The sequence below is a fragment of the Vanessa cardui genome, chromosome 12 (assembly GCF_905220365.1).
Source record: "Vanessa cardui chromosome 12, ilVanCard2.1, whole genome shotgun sequence".
NCBI classification, from domain to species: Eukaryota; Metazoa; Arthropoda; class Insecta; order Lepidoptera; family Nymphalidae; genus Vanessa; species Vanessa cardui.
The window spans coordinates 1981263-1999400 of record NC_061134.1 but is presented as its reverse complement, the minus strand read 5'-3'; the positions used below and the strand labels follow the sequence as shown (position 1 = coordinate 1999400).

The 18138-nt window shown below is 31.6% G+C and overlaps 3 protein-coding genes across 9 annotated transcripts in view; 2 read left to right on the top strand and 1 right to left on the bottom strand.

Moving 5' to 3' along the window:
* The first annotated feature begins 6008 nt into the window (after positions 1 to 6008).
* Positions 6009 to 18138, top strand: part of LOC124534062 (CBP80/20-dependent translation initiation factor) — a 40508-nt gene continuing 28378 nt past the window's right edge. For all 7 annotated transcript variants that reach the window (XM_047109726.1, XM_047109728.1, XM_047109727.1 and 4 more), the window contains exon 1: positions 6009 to 6295. The gene's annotated coding sequence lies outside the window, so the exon portion shown is untranslated. The remainder of the gene's footprint in view (positions 6296 to 18138) is intronic.
* Positions 15200 to 17466, top strand: LOC124534065 (transcription factor Adf-1-like). Its single transcript, XM_047109731.1, has 2 exons — positions 15200 to 15683; positions 16660 to 17466. The coding sequence occupies exons 1-2, from the start codon at positions 15551 to 15553 to the stop codon at positions 17409 to 17411; spliced, it is 885 nt and encodes a 294-aa protein (XP_046965687.1). The 5' UTR covers positions 15200 to 15550; the 3' UTR covers positions 17412 to 17466.
* Positions 15685 to 17783, bottom strand: LOC124534064 (putative nuclease HARBI1). The gene is made up of 2 exons (XM_047109730.1): positions 17482 to 17783; positions 15685 to 16614 (listed from the first exon to the last, which is right to left on the bottom strand). Exons 1-2 carry the CDS (start codon positions 17781 to 17783, stop codon positions 15732 to 15734), a joined length of 1185 nt encoding a protein of 394 aa, XP_046965686.1. The 3' UTR covers positions 15685 to 15731.

The window sequence follows — 18138 nt, the reverse complement described above, 5'->3', positions numbered from 1 at the left end:
TTCCGTCAAACGACTGGCTCTGGAATTATTAATTACATATATTTATTTTAGTAGTATTTTACAAATAATTTTTAAAGGAAACGTGCGTGCTGAAAATCACGCAAATAGATCTTAAATTTTTTTCGTAATAATTTATTTTAAATTCTTCATCAACAATTATTAAGACGTATAATAGTGTTGTATGTATGTGATATGGCAATCGCGTGTTATGCCACTCAGCTGTATACTATAGGCGAATATATAGACATAGAGCATTAATTGCTTGTATATAAAAAAATTGTAATACGTAAGAATGAAATTGTAACTAATATTGGAATTTAAAATTATAGATTAAAAATAATTTACAGTATAATAGCTTCAAAGAAACAATTGTTTAATATGTATGTAAATTGATGTACGTTATGTAAATCTAAAAATGTTTTCAATAAGGTAAATTAATTAGAATTGATATCATAGTTGAGCGAATAAATACTACTTCCTATTAATTTTTTAGTGTTGGTTTTCGAATAAAATGGCAATATCTTGTACGAAAAATCTTACTATATCACAAATGTGTAAGTTATATTTAAAAAAATGAAGGTAATTTTGTCTGTTACAAGTGATGAGTCAAATGAAAATAAATGGTGATCGTCAATTATTTGAATTTCATTCGAAGTTCAAATACTGAAATATTTGATCATAGCAAACATATTATTTATATTTGTATATTAGTTCATCTGATATTGTTTAAGATGAATAAAAAATATATTTAAAGTCCTTATAATAATAAATCCGTTTTATAATTAAGCAGTGTTTATTAATAATTTCCGCCAATTTAAACCGAAAACGATGATGCTTTCGGTTTAAGATATTCCAAATTTAAAATTGATTAACATCGATGAATTTGAAAAAACGACTCGTATGCCGCTGTTGTCTTGATCAGTTCATCGTTTGTTTGCTGATAGAATAAAAACTTGTCATTTTTTTTTACATATTTCCTATATTACAGGTATTGTATTATATATACAGTATGTTTGTATAGTATTTAAATAGTCATTGATCTTTTCAACTGCGTTTTATAATTAATACATTTTTAAGTATTAATATACTTTCTTTTTCATTCGTTGAATAAAAGGTTAATTAATTCGTTTGATGGCATTATTCGTGTTATTGAAATATTCAAATTTTATTTATTTTAAAGTTGTGAGTAGTTGGCAACATTGAATATTTTTGGAGAATAAAATGCAGTTGAAATGGGTAATTAATTATGTAATATTATAATAAATGTAACACATAGGTAGATATTCCATGGACACTTATGTAAAATATAACAATATATTTTTGTATTAAATACAGAACTGACCACCAAAGTGAAGGAAGGTGATAGGTCTTAATATTTAACTAGTTATTTATTTTTCATTTTTTTTACATTTTCTTTAAATCTAAGTAGCTAATTTTATTAAGTTTGTCTTTTAGCAGACATTCCTAAATTTTAATTTATTGTACAAAAGCACAGTCTTTGTATGATTTACAAGTATATAGTTATGTATCTTGAGAGATGAATGAAGCACAGAAAAAAAAGAGATTCATACATTTTAATTTTAAGAAATTTATTTTAAATTATTAAAACCAGGTGTTGTCGCGTTACTCATTATGTGGAACAAATCCGAGGACATTTCGGAAAAATCTTATGTTGTAATCACTATTTATACAGCTGTCATTATGACAATAAGGCCACTTACACACATATGTGTAGTCGACTTCTACGAGATTCACAATGGCAGCTATTACTCGGTCAGGGAGGCAATCTACATCCAGGTTCTGTGGCCGAAACCCATCAGGTCGAAATTATCGCATTACAAGTGGTATAAGACACAATAATATGCAATTTATTTTTATTTTGAATATATATTTATTGACACGAATATGTTTGCTTCAAATTATTCTAAATACATACATTAAATACGTAAAATATTCTGTAGTTGATTTAAAATTTTGGTAGTTTAATGAAAATAATATTATATTTAGTTAAAAGAAATTATTTCTTGCATTTTAGGTAATTAGCTGTTAATGAATGCTAACTGTAACTTGAAACTGAATTACGCATGGATATGGTAATTTTATACTGTTTATGGTTTGTGTAAATGATTTTAAATAAAATGGAGTGCGCTCGTTTTGTTACTAAATATGAAAAATACAAAATATTGTTAAAAGTATTTAAGTATAGATTAAAAAGTCGTGTTCAATTTAGTTCATTTTTCTTTATTTCGTTCGACTTGTTCAGAAATGTGTAATTAATCCTAAAAATTGAACGATATTTACATTATTTTTGTTCTTAATAATTATTTCCCTATTATAATTAGATTTGAAGTTGTATTAAATAAATAGATAATTTATTCCTGAATTTGTTTTACTTTTCATTTCAAGCACCATAAGATTAAAATATTATCAGAAATACTAATATAATCTTAGTAATATTATCTCATGCTACTTCAAGGATAGAAATGTGGATTGCAGAAAACAAGTGTTATTTAAAAAAAAGTAAAGTAAAGTAACAGCCCGTAAATTTCCCACTGCTAGGCTAAGGCCGCTTCTTTCATTAAGGAGAGGGTTTGGTACACATTCCACCACGCTGTTTCAAGGCGGGTTGGTGGAGTGCACATGTGGCAGAATTTCGATGAAATTAGACACATCCTGGTTTCCTCACGATGTTTTCCTTCACCGCCGAGTACGAGATCAATTATAAACACAAATTAAGCACATATATTGTGGTGCTTGCCTGGGTTTGAACCTAAAATCATCGGTTAAGATGCACGCGTTCTAACGACTGGACCATATCAGCTCCCAAAGGGCCATCTCAGCTCAAGTGTTATTTAATAACTGAAATTAAATTCCATCGCTTTTACCAAAGATAATGTAATCACTGTGTTTTTGCCTCAAGTTAGAGTCAAAGAACTGAGACTGGATATCAACTATTAACGCACTTTATAAGTAGTATATAATATACATCAAATTTAAAATAGTATAATTTTGTTTTAATTGAAAATAGTATAGTAAATTGATTCTCTGATATTTCAAGATTAAAATTTTGACTGGGTCGTCTTACTCAATTAGGTGCCCTAAAAATTTGATGACGAAAAACATTTATTATTTTCATACTTGTAAAGATATTAAGTTTATTTTAGAACGTTATTTTTTATTTAATGGTAATATATATGGTCACCACTGCCCATAAACATTTGTAAAAAATATTTACAAAAAATATACAGACAAACCTTATCTTTACCTGCCTTTTTAATTCTTTTTTTTTTGTTAGTGATAGTCAATTACAACAAGAAAGTGAAGATATAGACAGAAACGGAAAAATACTTTGTTTTATATATTGACTACAATTAGATATAGAATAGAAAGCTATAAGATATAGAGAAAAGGTAAAGATGTTATTAGTATTATCATCGGTTTAAAGTGACCAGAACAAACACACGTAGTTAAGCCCTTAACTTTGCTGGTGCGAGGCTGAGAGCCGTGGTCCACCCAACCCACGACTTACGCCGCCTTTGATTACATTAGCATATAATAATATGCAATAATATGCAAAAGCATATTTTTCGATATATATATATATATATATATATATATATATATATATATATATATATATATATATATATATATATATATATATATACCTGTTGACTTTCAAGCGGGATATATAAATTTAAATAATTGTATTAACTAACATGACTTTGTATTTTTTAAATGTTAAAAAAGAGTAACTACTGAGTTGAGTTTCTTGCCGGTTCTTCTCGGTAGAATCTACTTTCCGAACCGGTGGTAGCTTCACTTAATTGTAAAATGACGATTCAAAAGTACTTGTAAAAGCCTACTTGAATAAAATTTATTTTGATTTGATTTTATAAGAAACGCGACCCACGATTTACGCAGCCTCTGATTACACTGATGTATATAAGAATGTACTGCGGATTTAAATTTGAAAAAAATACGGCTGAAGTGCTGAGTTTGTATGTATGATATTCATTGCACACTCAGCGGGGGAAAAAATATCATGCGGATATTGCATGACTCGGAATACATATTGATATATGTTATGTATCACCAAACAAACTGCATGGAGCAATGTGTTGTAATGACCATCTCCCTTTTGTTAGGAAGTTATAATAGTGAACAGTGGCTTTATTTCTTGTCTTTGAAAATATGGATGATAAATGAAAATCTATATTCAGCGAAGTAAGTATAAATAGCATTACGTAATTATTTTTCAGAATAGAAACATTTAAAGTATGTTACTATCGCTACAAACGTACGTAGTAAATAATGATTATAATTTTATTTGGTAACGAGGAAGGTTACAGATGCTAGGAACCATATCCATTCTGTACTTCTAACAATTTCATGATGATGGACTCAGTAGTAAAGACGTGAAAACACATGATTTCGTATATACAATTTTAGTTATTATTTATTTTTTAATAGCCTATTTATATTAATTAAAAATTACACTTGGTGGTAGGGCTTTGTGCAAGCCCGCCTGGGTAGGTACCAACCACTCATCAGATATTCTACCGCTTAATAACAGTACGCAGTATTGTTGTGTTCCGGTTTGAAGGGTAAGTGAGCCAGCCTACAAGGGACATAGCATCTTAGTTCCCAAGGTTGGTGGCGCATTGACGATGTAAGGAATAGTTAATATTTCTTACAGCGTCATTGTCTATGGGTGATGGTGACCACTTACTATCAGGTGGCTCAAATGCTCGTCCGCCAACCTATTCCATACAAAAAATAAAATAAAAAAAATATAAATGTGAAAGTAACTTTGCTTGTCTGTCTGTTTGTCGCTCTTTCGCAAACAAACCGTTGAACCGAATTTGATGAAATTTGGTATGAAGCAAACTTGAACTCCAAGAAAGGACATGCTAGGGGCTACTTTTTAGCCTAAAAAATTACTACCAATACCCTAAAACGCAATCGCAGCCGGGAGCGACTACTAGTAAGTTATATACGTATAACATATTTGTATATTTGGTCACCACTTACACATCCGATGAATGTAACAATGTAATATAAAATAGTGTTTACACACACATCGACTTCATGTCCTTTGATAATTGCCATGAAAACACCGGTTATTGGTTATAACATTTAAATTTATCGCTTAAAATATTTACATATTACAGCATTTTACCTACGATAAAAACTATACCTAATAATATTGTTTTTTGAAATAGCAGTGCAAAAACCTTCATTAAAAGTATAGCATTTCAACCAGCACTTGTGACTTCGAGAGAAATGCAGCTAGCATTCTTGCCACCATTCCACGCGGTCAAGATTTATACAGTAGGTAACTGGTTTTAGTTCATATTTGTATATATTTAAGCATTTAATGTTATTAATTCCTATGTTAATAAATGATAGTATCAGAAAAAAGAGTAGTACCAGATGTGCTAGTGTGCAATTCTCGGAAGATCTACAATCCGACTGAGTAGAACAAATATGATAGACCTAAAGAGAATCATTTGAACTAAAACGGTAGTACTATATTTTATTGCAATAAAAATATTCTAATTTTCAACCTGGACTTATTATATATGGATATTATGAGTGTATTTATAGTTAAAACTTCAATCTAATTTTATATTATAAATTTACACCACGCAAATTGCAATGAAGAGTGAAGACTCATTACATAATACGTTTAATTTGTCATGTATCTATTTTAAATAGAGTTGCGATTAAAACATACATATAATGAAATCATCATTTACAATATATAGGTATAAATATATCGTATACATATCTATTGTTTCCTACAAGCACAGAAAGTTCATCAGTGTAATATATTTTTTAGCAGGTTAAACAATTAACTAATTTAAAAAGATATATACTTTGTTAAATGAGTCAAATACCGAACCGCATTAAAAATTCCAAAGTAACTATGCCGTTTGAAACGCAGCGACCGTGCAATTTCACTGATGTAGAGCAAACATTGATTCACTGCTTCAATAGGCAGCGAAGTTTTTCAGCAGACGGCACTGACGTGAACCACGAAGGTTTTTCTCGACTCTCGGGCGAGCGGAGGAGCCGACGCACATCTCACACCGTGCTCACCGTGTCTTTGGATAGAGCAGCCGTCCACCCAATGGGTGCGCGCGCGGCGCGTCAGTCGGCACACCGCCCGGGCGGGCGCCACACGACCGGAATCTGCGCAAGCGACAGGCGACGCGAACGAATATAATTTCAGTGAAATAATAACGCGAATCCGCCAACGATCATTGCAATACGCACGCGCAAGATTCTGGTAAGTAAACTAATTATGATATGATAACAAAGACCGTTCACGCGACTTTTCGACCGGTTCTATATATAGTGCCGTGTATTTTCGGCCGCTGCACCGAGGGAGAGGTTATGCGTTTTACGCGTTTCCCGACTAGTAGTTTTTAACACGCGCAGATTTGTGATCGCTGTGACCTATAATCCGGTGGGAAGGGGCGGGCACGATGAGATATTTCCAGTGTGAAATTCTGCCGTGTAAAATGAAAGTGAGCGCGGTGTTTGCGGAATCGCTCGCTCCCCGAGCCGCGGATTACCGGTTAATTGGTTTAAGATAAAATAGAATTCCTTGTCTGCTCTTCCGTCAACGATGGCCTAAATACCGATAATGTACAACATGGCACGTCCTTACAGCACTTTTATTGACTAATGAATGGAGGTATTCATTTGTGGGTGTTGAATACTTTTCGTTTCAACTTGCGTTACACCCGTGACTTCGCTCTACTAATTATACTCGTATTTGTTATTAATATTAATCGAATATTTATTAATCAAATTATGGTGTTTGACTAGTTATATGAACTTTGTTTTTTATTTTCTTTTTATTAATGGAAAATCATTTTCCGGCTTAAAGGTATACAGAAAAAAAATTAAATTTGAATCTTGTCTCGAACTCTATACATATAAAAGAATTTTTTACTTAATACCTTCTTTGCATAATTTTATGACATTACGTCATCCATTCAATAGGTATTTTACTTTGAAACCTAATTTACGTCTGCAATTACCATTCTGACCTTGATTAAAAACCAAATTATTTATAGCATTTTAACGAATTTTGGTAAATTAACTTTTTTTTATAATTTAAATGCCTGACTGTTGGCAGACGTCTGTCTTCACTTTAACCTCCAACAGGCACTGCAATTTCTGGTATGTCTTATGAATGTATGTATCGGTTTAGTAGTTTTATTAAAAATCGTCTTATATTAAATAACGTTCTAGTAATGAATACAAAGATTCTTTGCACTTCATAAATTAAAAAAAAAGTGTTGGTCGTTTTCAGCACTAAGTTTTCTAAAACTGTATACGACCATAAATATTTGTCGTCGTTATTATGCCAAGGTCTGTTCGTCAAAATTAATAATTTAAAATTTAAGTGAAAAAGTAAATAGAGGATGCGCATTCCCATAAATAATATTTTTTTCTTAAAAACCTTTCCGGTACCTATGTTACGAAATGAACACCTATGAGACTTCGAAGATTGATTTGATACAGATGAGATTTAGAAGTTGATAGTCGTCAGCCAGGAAAATGACATTTACACATATATAGACTACAACAAAAGTTTTTGTATGCTAAACTAATTAATCTGGTTTATTGATATAATTACTTGTGTACCTATCATTTGTAGGTAATGAAACAAATATTTTATGTATTGTTTAAATGCATTTCTTTTTTTGTTTGACATTTTGAAAAATATCTATTTAAAAAATAAAAATGTCCGAATAATTGTTCTCTTTGCTTTCCTAAACAATTCATCCCATTGTGATGAAACTTGTGTTGATCTTCGGCCTTTAAACTATACAACAAACAATATTTGTTTTGTAATGTAATTGTTATGTGTAAGAACTTCCGGACTTGATTTTTTTCTCCGGTTTTATTCATCGTTACCGTTTATTAATAAATCCGATATCCAGAAAGTTTATGATTAGCCTTATTTATTTTGTAATGACATTTTACTCTGCACTCTGGTATAAAAATATATAGAAGTGCTTGGGTATATACATTGCACATTTACAAATAAATAGATAAAAAAACTTTTTATTATAATAGTATCTAATGTATATAAAACTATGAATAAAATAAATGAACCTTAGCTATGTAAATATGTTTTTTTCATAATTATAACTTATGAGTAACAATCAATTATAAATATATTTATTAACATGCTAGTACCTAATTTATGTTGTGTTGTAGTTTTCATAGTTTTGCTTTTTTCATGACTCACGAATTTTTATAACTTAACTTGATGATACTTTCAAGTTCTTACTTTGACGTATAAATAACATAAATCTCGAATAAAAAATACAATCAAGTAGACTTTTCAATCGGTCGTCAAAAGTTAGGAAACTGTTGTGTTGGTTAGGTAACATTTAATGATACCTAGCGAGCGGCTACAGGCCATTGAACGAGGTCACTCACCCCTGAAGCAGAGGCAGCCAGCAAAATAAATTACTGTAATCATTCGTAACATTCGGTAACCATCTTTTTCTTATTTCGTACGATACAATGAAGCCAGGGCCGGATTTAGGGGACCAGATTCCAGACGTCTACAAGGGAGCCCGTTCCACCAATAGAGATTTATAAAATAAAAACAAACTATTTCATTTTCCTATAAAAAATCCATATGAATTAATATACATTAAATTATATAAACTATACCTAATATTTTAAAATAAAATTACATATAATTCTTGTATTTTAAAATACCTCTAACTAACTAAAATAACTTTTTTTAGGAATAAATTATTGAAATACTGAACTGTAAGACTAGTTAATTTTTATGAAAAATAATAATAAGAGGACTCCATGTTTTTATTGGCCAGGGTCTTTGGAATCCGGACCTTGAATTAAGCAATCGTAGTGTGATACTATCGTAGGGTACTGATGCTGTCATATCGAGCCACGCTCCTTTATCTTGTCAACTATGATATTCATTATGAATACTCGTATAAGACTCATTAAATTTTAATAAAAGATTGTAGGTATACATTATATTGTTATGAACATTAGTTCCTCTGTATATACATGTTTAAATCTGCCATACATTCACATTATAATATGTGATTTTCAAGATATAACCGGTACACGAATGCTTGAAAAACTTTAGTTTTTCGATCAATCGAAACACTTTTCGATCTGACTGATTATGACAACTCACTACAGCATACCTCATTTTCAACCGACTTCCAAAAGGAGGAGATTATCAATTCGTCTGTATTATTTTTTTTTTTTTTTTTTTTTATATTTGTTACCTCATAACTTTTCACTGGGTGGACCGATTTTGATAATTTTTTTTTTGTTTGAAAGGTAGTGCTTCCCGTGGGGTCCCATTTTTTTTTTATTTTTTTCCGATGATGGTATCCATATGAAAACGACATAAGTCTTAAATTTGCATTATGTATATGCGCGACAAATAGGTAAATAACTGAAAATCACGTTTACCAATTTTGATAATTCTTTTTTTATTATAAAATATATACTTCAAGGGTAATTTGGTGAAAGTTTGGTAAGGTTCTGAGCACAGGATCCATGGCAAAGTAACGGAACGGAAGGGAACGGAACAATTCTGAGGAGCACGTTAGCGATACTCAGTCGAATCTTTTATTTATAGGTTATTTGGATATTTGAGTCACCTTCCGTAATGTGGTTATGTTTATGTAATTATCATAGTCGAATATTATAATCAACTAGCTACCCACCCCGGCTTCGCACGGGTGCAATACTGATACTAAATATACTACAGAATTTGTTTATTTACGACATCACATCGCAAACTTCTAAAATTATTAGTGTTTCTTTACTATATTGTTCATGTATTATATACACAAACCTTCCACTTGAATCACACTATCTTTTAAAAAAAACTGCATCAAAATCCGTTGCGTAGATTTAAAGATATAGGGACAGAGAAAGCGACTTTGTTTTATACTATGTAGTGATGGAACTCCTATACGGCTCGCAGTTAGGGTGCGATATGGGGCAGAATTTCTTACTACCTTTAATCAAATTTTGTGTATGTGATGTGATGTCATATGATGTACGAAATATAGTTGGTCTTTTTCAAAGTTTTTTTGCTGAGTTCGATTACAGCTCTTTCGAGGGATCCTTGTAGTTTACGCCGCGTGACGTATTAAATCCGCATTTTCGAAAGTCTATTTTTACTTTATTCGCAAGTTTCCTTTGAAATTGTCCTCGAAGTAGTTTTTGACTCATATAAACGGAACGCTTAATCTATCCATATTAAAAAAAAATTAGTTAGTCAACAACAGCTTCACTTAAAATCAAAAAATAAATAAAAATTTTAACAAAAAGAAAAACCGACTTCAAACAAAACACTATTTTAAAACAAATGAATATGCACGAAAAAGTAAAAAAAATAATTGCGTATTCAACATATTTTTTAGAGTCTTCCTAAGTTAAATGAAATGAAAAATATTAGACTACTTAAAAGTCGATTAACGATTATATCGTGTAGTTATATTTATTGTTATATTTGGAGTCGGTGTCAGCCAATAAAACCCTACAGTATATCTATCAAAAAACAATACGAGAATACTTTAACAAATATGTTTTTTACAAATTACCTTTTACACAATAATATACTGGATCAATCAAGGGGCTCGTATCGCTTCTTTCTTTTGATTGTTGGGGCAAGGGCACTGTGGCTGACACCGGCTCCAAATATACCAATAACTATAACTACATGATATAATCGTTAATCGACTTTTAAGTAGTCTAATATTTTTCATTTCATTTAACTTAGGAAGACTCTAAAAAATATGTTGAATACGCAATTATTTTTATTACTTTTTCGTGCATATTCATTTGTTTTAAAATAGTGTTTTGTTTGAAGTCGGTTTTTCTTTTTGTTAAAATTTTTATTTATCGCAGAAAATGCTATTATACATACATCAATAACTTCAAGCAAGGTCGAGAAGATTCGCTCATAGCAAAAAATACACACGAAAAAAATACCTACAGATAAATAAAATGCTTTTAAAATTATTTTCCTTTTGCAACGGATTAAAAATGTGCAAATTATTTAGTTATGTTTACTAGGTTGAACGCTATCACTTGGTGTCAACAGCTAAGGCTTACAATATTTATCATATATATATGTATATCATCTATCGCTTCATAGTGATACTTAAAAATGTTGTTTTTATTACGACAATTTAATTGACTTAAAATTACTGTACCCTTCCCTTATATGTAAATATCATGATCCCCTGCCCAAAGGTTGCCTGGAAGAGATCGCTACTTAGTAATAAGGCCGCATGTTGCACCTCATTCAACTTTTGTGTAATTTTTACTTTTAAATTTGGGTGCAATAAAGAATAAATAAAAAAATAAAATAAATTAATAATTTGTGTAACTAAAGGCATACATTGGGACGAATTGGCGATATAAGGAATGGTTAATATTTCTCATAGCGCCAATGTTGGGCGTTGGTGACCACTTACCTACTTACTATCAGGCAGCACGTTTGTTTCAAATTAAGAATATAATTTAAACACGAATGTGTTTTATGTACAATTTATTATTATAACATTTTTGCGCAATAATAATTTAACTAAAAAGTATGATGTGAAAACGTTAAATTGTAATTACTTTATTAATAATATTATAAATAAAAATCTTTGATAGCTTCCGACAGTTTTCCGACAAAATGATGAGCAGTTTTTTATTAAAAGCATTTATATGACACGAGCGAACGGTTTGAGGAAAAGCAATAAAATAACCAAATAATTTCTAAATTCGAAACTAAAAATAATTTATTAGTCGATATTTAACTGAAATCAAACTTGAAAATGTTTATAAAAATATTGTTTCTTTTTTAGGAACTTTTAACAAATAAAATAGATTATGAACAATAATAATGGACATAGATTAAATTACAGTCATATTATGTTTGTTATACAGATATATACCGAACGAAAACGGAGTTGGGCTGAGATCAGATAAAAAATCAAGAAGAGATATAAAATAAGTAGTATATACTTTTAGGTATTGAGAGATATTTTTTTTGCATTGAATCTCGTGGACCTTGTATTAATACAGATTGTGCTAAATACTTGTGTTAAATATTATCCGCTGGTGACAGGAGGTCGGTCCAGAAAATCGGAATAACGATTCAACGGAGATAAATGATAGCGTTATTGCCATCATTTCATGTACCGTAGCTATTATTAATTTCGATTTGTAAATTTAAATAAATTCATAATTAAATACCTACCTATCCCTATAAATATAGGTACGTATAATAAAATTGTTGTGTCTACCCGTGACCACGAACGCTGTAAAGTGCTCGAAACGTCGGGATGTCAAAAATAATTAATATACGCGATTCAAATCCGTTATAGCTAGTTTTATTTCAATGTGTAATCGCGAAAATTTAAGACAACATTATGTATTAAAATAACCGGTTTTTACTGAATGCATATATATGTACACGTTAGATATACCATAACAACTTTATTAAAAATTTTTGTCCGTCTGTTTGATTTTAGTCTTAGTTCGTAGGTTAGGAGTAACTTAGGCTACAACATAAACATTTTGTGAATTTCAAACGCATACGAAGTCGCGGTCTCAGCTAGTATAAAATAAAGAAGCGACCAAGAGTCAAATACGATTTACTAATTGCAAAGATGTCGATCTTCAATTGCCAGCTTTAAATTGATTGCACTTTGACATTTCATATTCGGTCAACACTCGCTGTGTTAATGTAATATCGAGGATGAAATATCTGAGTCTCTTTAGAAATCGACAAATATAGCGGAATGAACGTAATTTAAATCTAATGATAATAAAAAGCCACACAATGCAAGTTAAACTCGCTTACCGAGCGACGGTCCCGTTAGTTTAGTGATAAAAAAATGGGATGCAGTTCTTACAAATGTTGGACGCCACTGTTCACTATGATAACAAATATTTTCGTTTGATTTATTGGAAGCTATATAACTTAACATAAGAATTAATTTTAAATGCTTAAATATATACAAAAATATGAATTAAAACTAGATACTGTATAAATATTGACCGCGTGGAATGGTGGCAAGAATGCTAGCATTTCAAAATGAACCAGCCCTCCTGTCACCAGTGGAGTCAATGAGGCGAGATTATATTTTTGATGAAGCTATTTGCATCACTACTCCAAGGGCCAAGTATATAATTTGATAATAAATAATCATCAGTTCATGAAACGCAGTATTTCTATTTTTGCTCATATTGTATTCTTCTCACGTCGGAAATACGTTACTGGCCTAGATTTTCCAAAGCCGCTTGTAATGTAATAGAAAGTATTATACTTCTGAATAAATGCAATAATCTCTTACTTATATAAAAAGGAACATTTGCTTCTGATCGTATTTTATGCACGAATTGATAATTAATTTGCGATTATGTATATTTTTGTCACTTACTTAAAATTGTTTCGAACTGAGGAAAGAGTATATTTGATAAAATTATAATTGCGTATAATTTTCAATAAATAGTCAGAAGGCGATCGTTTTATGTCGAATGTGTGCTATCATCCATGAACTTACTAATTACGAAATCTTTCTGAGATTGCTGATAAGTTTTTCAATTATCATTCAAATTGAAGCGTTTTTTTTTTTTCAATATAAAACAAATATAGACCGAGGCGTTGCTACCGCATGCCGCACGTTATCTACATATTTAAATACACTTTTTCAATGAATATATTAGAATTGTAAACAAGAAAATGTATGGAAGTTTGCATACTTTGTAAAATACATGAACCATTAGGTACTTACTAACATTACATTTACAAATTACAATGGTATCTTCAAACAGGTATTCGCATTATTGTGCCTGTAATTTTTAATGAAATTATACCCATAATAGTAATTCTACTCAAACTTATTAACTATTTTTTTCCAATTTTATGTTTCTTACAAAATTCAAAAACAGTCTCGACGACAAAAATTGTGAGTATCGTAGATTAATCATGTCGACGCCCAATTTGCTGTCAAATGTTGTTTAATTCCTTTTTCTTTTCGTATGGTTGGAATAGGCCATACGTAATTTTAAATACAAAATTACAAATATTTGTACATGTAATTGTAAAAGTTATATTAAAAACAACTCATACAAATAAAAATCTCTTTTGGACTGAACGTACGTTCGCGAAATTTGAAAATTAGTACGCAAAACAGTTTATCCTCACAAAATGGATGCTTTATTGACACTTAGAAGACAAATATACGAAGAATCAATAGTTTTTAGTTATTAAGAGAAACCAAGCTATAGAAATCTTATAGTAAATATAAAAACCGACTTTCATAATTGAATTCAGTTTTATTGCGTTATATTTAACTACGTAGGTAGCAAAAAGGTGCGAAGCTGCAACATGGCGGCCATGATGCTGTATGTATTTGCAAAATGCAAAGCTATTCAATTCATAACGTGTTAATTCAACATTCACTGCATAGCTTTTCATCTAACCAGAGACCTTGAAATCGAATTATTATGTTTAAAATGAATTATATTAATACCTTATATTTTTTAACTCTATTTAAATAATAAATACATATCAACCAACCGAGTTTCCATAAATATTTAAAATATTTACTTACTAAAGGTTTTAACATACATAATTGAGCTGCAAATAGGTTTTTAAATACTTTAATTAGTTGCTACTTTAGCAGGCTTTTCCGAGATATATAATTTAAATGAATACAATGATAAATGTAAAGGTACTTCTGAATTAAACATATTATATCAGTTACATATGCGTGTTTAAAGATTAAATTCGTCGGCCAGAGTTGAGATCAGTATAAGGTATAAAGTTGCTTTTTTGCGTGCTAGCATTGAGTCATATCCTTGATATGTAGATTTATATGCATCTTGCTATTTAACTATGAAGATGAAATCAGAGAAATAATATTGATGGGCTTTTATAATAAAATCTGACTAAACATCTTTATGGGTTCAAGGCTTTTTAGACGATACAGGTTTCAGGCTGAAAGTTCCGTGCTATAAACATAAATGTAATAAGTTATTGCTTATTAATATATCTTTTTTAAATATATTGCTTTTAACTTGACTTCGACCTTATTTTTTTGTTCTTGCTTTTAAAATATATTAAACGTATTGGAAAAATGTGTAGTATTAAGGTGTCTGCCCACTATCCCGTAGCATACCATGACCGTACTAGGACCGTTTCAGACAAAAAACTATTATTTGTATTGAGAAGTATGCGACTATGCCCACTAGACCGTTCCGTCACCGGCCGACACCGTAGCGTGCCATGCACGGGCCGTCAACTATTCGTCGGAGGGAATATTTTGCCGGTGCGGACACGCCACTTGCATGGCACGCGACGTTGCCAAACCGCTGCGCGCAGGCGGCTAAACGGTGACTGAGCGGGGAGTATGACCGTTACAAACCCGTTCTAAATGCGTTGTAGCAGTGTTGCTCTGTTGCCTGTCCGTTCATTAGTTCAACGAGAGGCGCGAATGCGTATAGATGTGTAAAAATGGAGGACGAAAAACTAATAGAATGTGTACGTAAATATGAGTTTATATATAATTTACAACATCCGAAGTATATGGATAGTGTAAAAAAAGAAATGGCTTGGAAGGATATTTCGGAACAACTAAAACAACCAGGTATGTCAATTATTATTCAATTATCGTTTATTTGAGTAAGTTATTTAATTACAAAGTAGATATCCAATCTAATTGCCCTTGAGCCGTTTGGAAAAAATCGGCAAATTTATTGCGTATATCAAAAGCGGTAGAAACTGCATTACCTCCTTGGTGTCTTAGGTTGTTAAACTGTACAGGAGTATTAGTTTCCGTAAAGGATACAGTTTCGCTGCGTCTTATGAAATTATGCAATATGCAAGTAGTTAGTACAATTTTTTCGGCATATTCTGGTTTTAAATGCATACGTCTATTATAAATACGAAATTTTTGACTTAAAATTCCAAAAGCATTTTCTACAACACGTCGTGCACGGCAAATGCGATAATTAAAATGGCGTTTCTTGCTATCGTTTATGGACTGTTGTGAGGGATAAGGTCTTAGAAGATTGTTTTTTAAGGGGAAAGCTTCATCTCCTAATATTACACATGGTGCACTGACATTAGTCCCCGGCAAACATCTATTACTGGGGATATTAAATTTATTTTCGAATATAGCTCTGCCCATTTTTGATTTTGACAAAATACCCCCATCACTATCTTTGCCGAAAGCACCAACGTTAACAGCTATGAAGTTATAATTAGCGTCAACTAAAGCCATAAGTACGATAGAAAATGTTTTTTTATAATTAAAATACAAAGAACCACTGTTTGGTGGTGCTAAAATAATAACGTGCTTGCCATCTATAGAAGCTACACAATTAGGAAAATTCCATTTATTCCAAAATTCTTCTATATTTTTTTCCCATTGTTCGATGCCAGGCGTCGGGATACTTTCTCGCAGTACATTTTTTATTACAGCATCACAAACTTCTAACACAGCACGTCTCACAGTACTGATTCCCAAACGATAACTAAAAGCAATGGTTGTAAATGAATCGCCTGTTGCTAAGTACCTGCAAACAAAATATCAATATTAATCGTGTAATTATTTTTTACAGCTGCAGCTTGCAAACAAAGATGGCAAGGGCTAAGGGATGCATATAGACGAGCATTAAATAAGAAAAAAGGCAAAAGTGGACAAGCAGCGAAAAACATTAAGAAATGGAAGTATGAAGATGAAATGGCTTTTGTTGCTTCGTTCTTTGTCGAAAGAAAATCTTTAGAATCCGTTGAGCTGACAAGTGACGATGAAGAGTCACAGCCGAATAGCGCAGGAACTGAAATTCAGAACCATCACTTCAACAATGAGATCGATAATACTGTTGATATTCCTGCTGCAGAAAATATTACAGCCACCGAAATTCAGAACGAAGATGACATTACTGCCAGTAACAAATCCTCACAACCACTACTCAGTCAAGCAAAAAAGGCCAAGACAATAAAGAGAAGTAAAATCCAGCCACCACAAACAGCATCTGCTGTATTGATGTCGAAATTGTTAGAAGCGCAAAATAAATCTCCACGGCAAGACGATGAATTAGACCGATTTTTTTTGCACATATCAGATACAGTAAAGAAGTTTTCTCCTTACTTACAAGCCATCGCAAAAAGCAAAATATTCAGTTTAGTTTCCGAAATGGAATTACAGCAGCTCGCACCACCTAACTTTGTTACAGCTTCACCACCGTATGCCTATGCTTCATCTCCAGCATCGACTTCTTCGGGCGTACAAGCGAGTGCTACACCTATGCCTCCGTCTCCTGAGCTTTGGAACACTAACGAGTGGAATAATAATAATAATCAAGCATAAAGCTTTACCATGAATACTAGATCAAAAGTTTGATTAAATATTAATAATAAACAAATTGTTTTTTACTTACCGTAAACACACAGCAAGCTTTTCTTTAGGTAGCAGGCATTCTCTAAAGTTTGTGTTTTTTTTGACAATGTCATTTTCAATTTTTTTCAGCAAATCGTTAAATTTGAATGTACACATTCGGAAGTACTGAAAAAACTTTTCTTCGTCATCAACTAAGTGCCTGAATAATGTCCAATATTCTCCTTCCGTTTTGCGTTTTTTTATAGAACTGTGAATCCAGTAGCGTCGAGTGTTTTTTGAGCATTCCTCTTCCTCTTCATCCAAAATGATAGCAATCATTGCCAGTTGTTCAATCGTCGCCATAACTATTTCAATATTTCACCACTTTAACGCGTCTACGCAACACTGATATTTGTACGAGAATGAAGCGATGCTTTACGAGTGTATTGAAAGGATTCCTGCCGTGTTACGTACGGGCATCATACAGATTAAATACGGGTTACATACGGGTTGTAAACGGGTTCAGAACGCTGTCGGCCCGCTTCAGTAGGCGAAATAGAGCGTATCGGATTGCTTTCCGTGCCGGATACATTCCTAGCACGGTCATGGTATGCTACGGGATAGTGGGCAGACACCTTTAAGTGTTCCTTGTTAAATTAATATGATAATAACTGTCTTTATATTATTATTAATATAGTCAGTATGCCACACATTTGAC

Coding starts and splice junctions, on each gene's coding strand:
- LOC124534065 (XM_047109731.1), top strand. CDS start 15,551: ATGGAGGACGAAAAACTAATAGAATGTGTACGTAAATATGAGTTTATA. Junction 15,684..16,659: donor GGAACAACTAAAACAACCAG/GTATGTCAATTA, acceptor TATTTTTTACAG/CTGCAGCTTGCAAACAAAGA.
- LOC124534064 (XM_047109730.1), bottom strand. CDS start 17,783: ATGGCGACGATTGAACAACTGGCAATGATTGCTATCATTTTGGATGAA. Junction 16,615..17,481: donor AAGCTTGCTGTGTGTTTACG/GTAAGTAAAAAA, acceptor TTTTGTTTGCAG/GTACTTAGCAACAGGCGATT.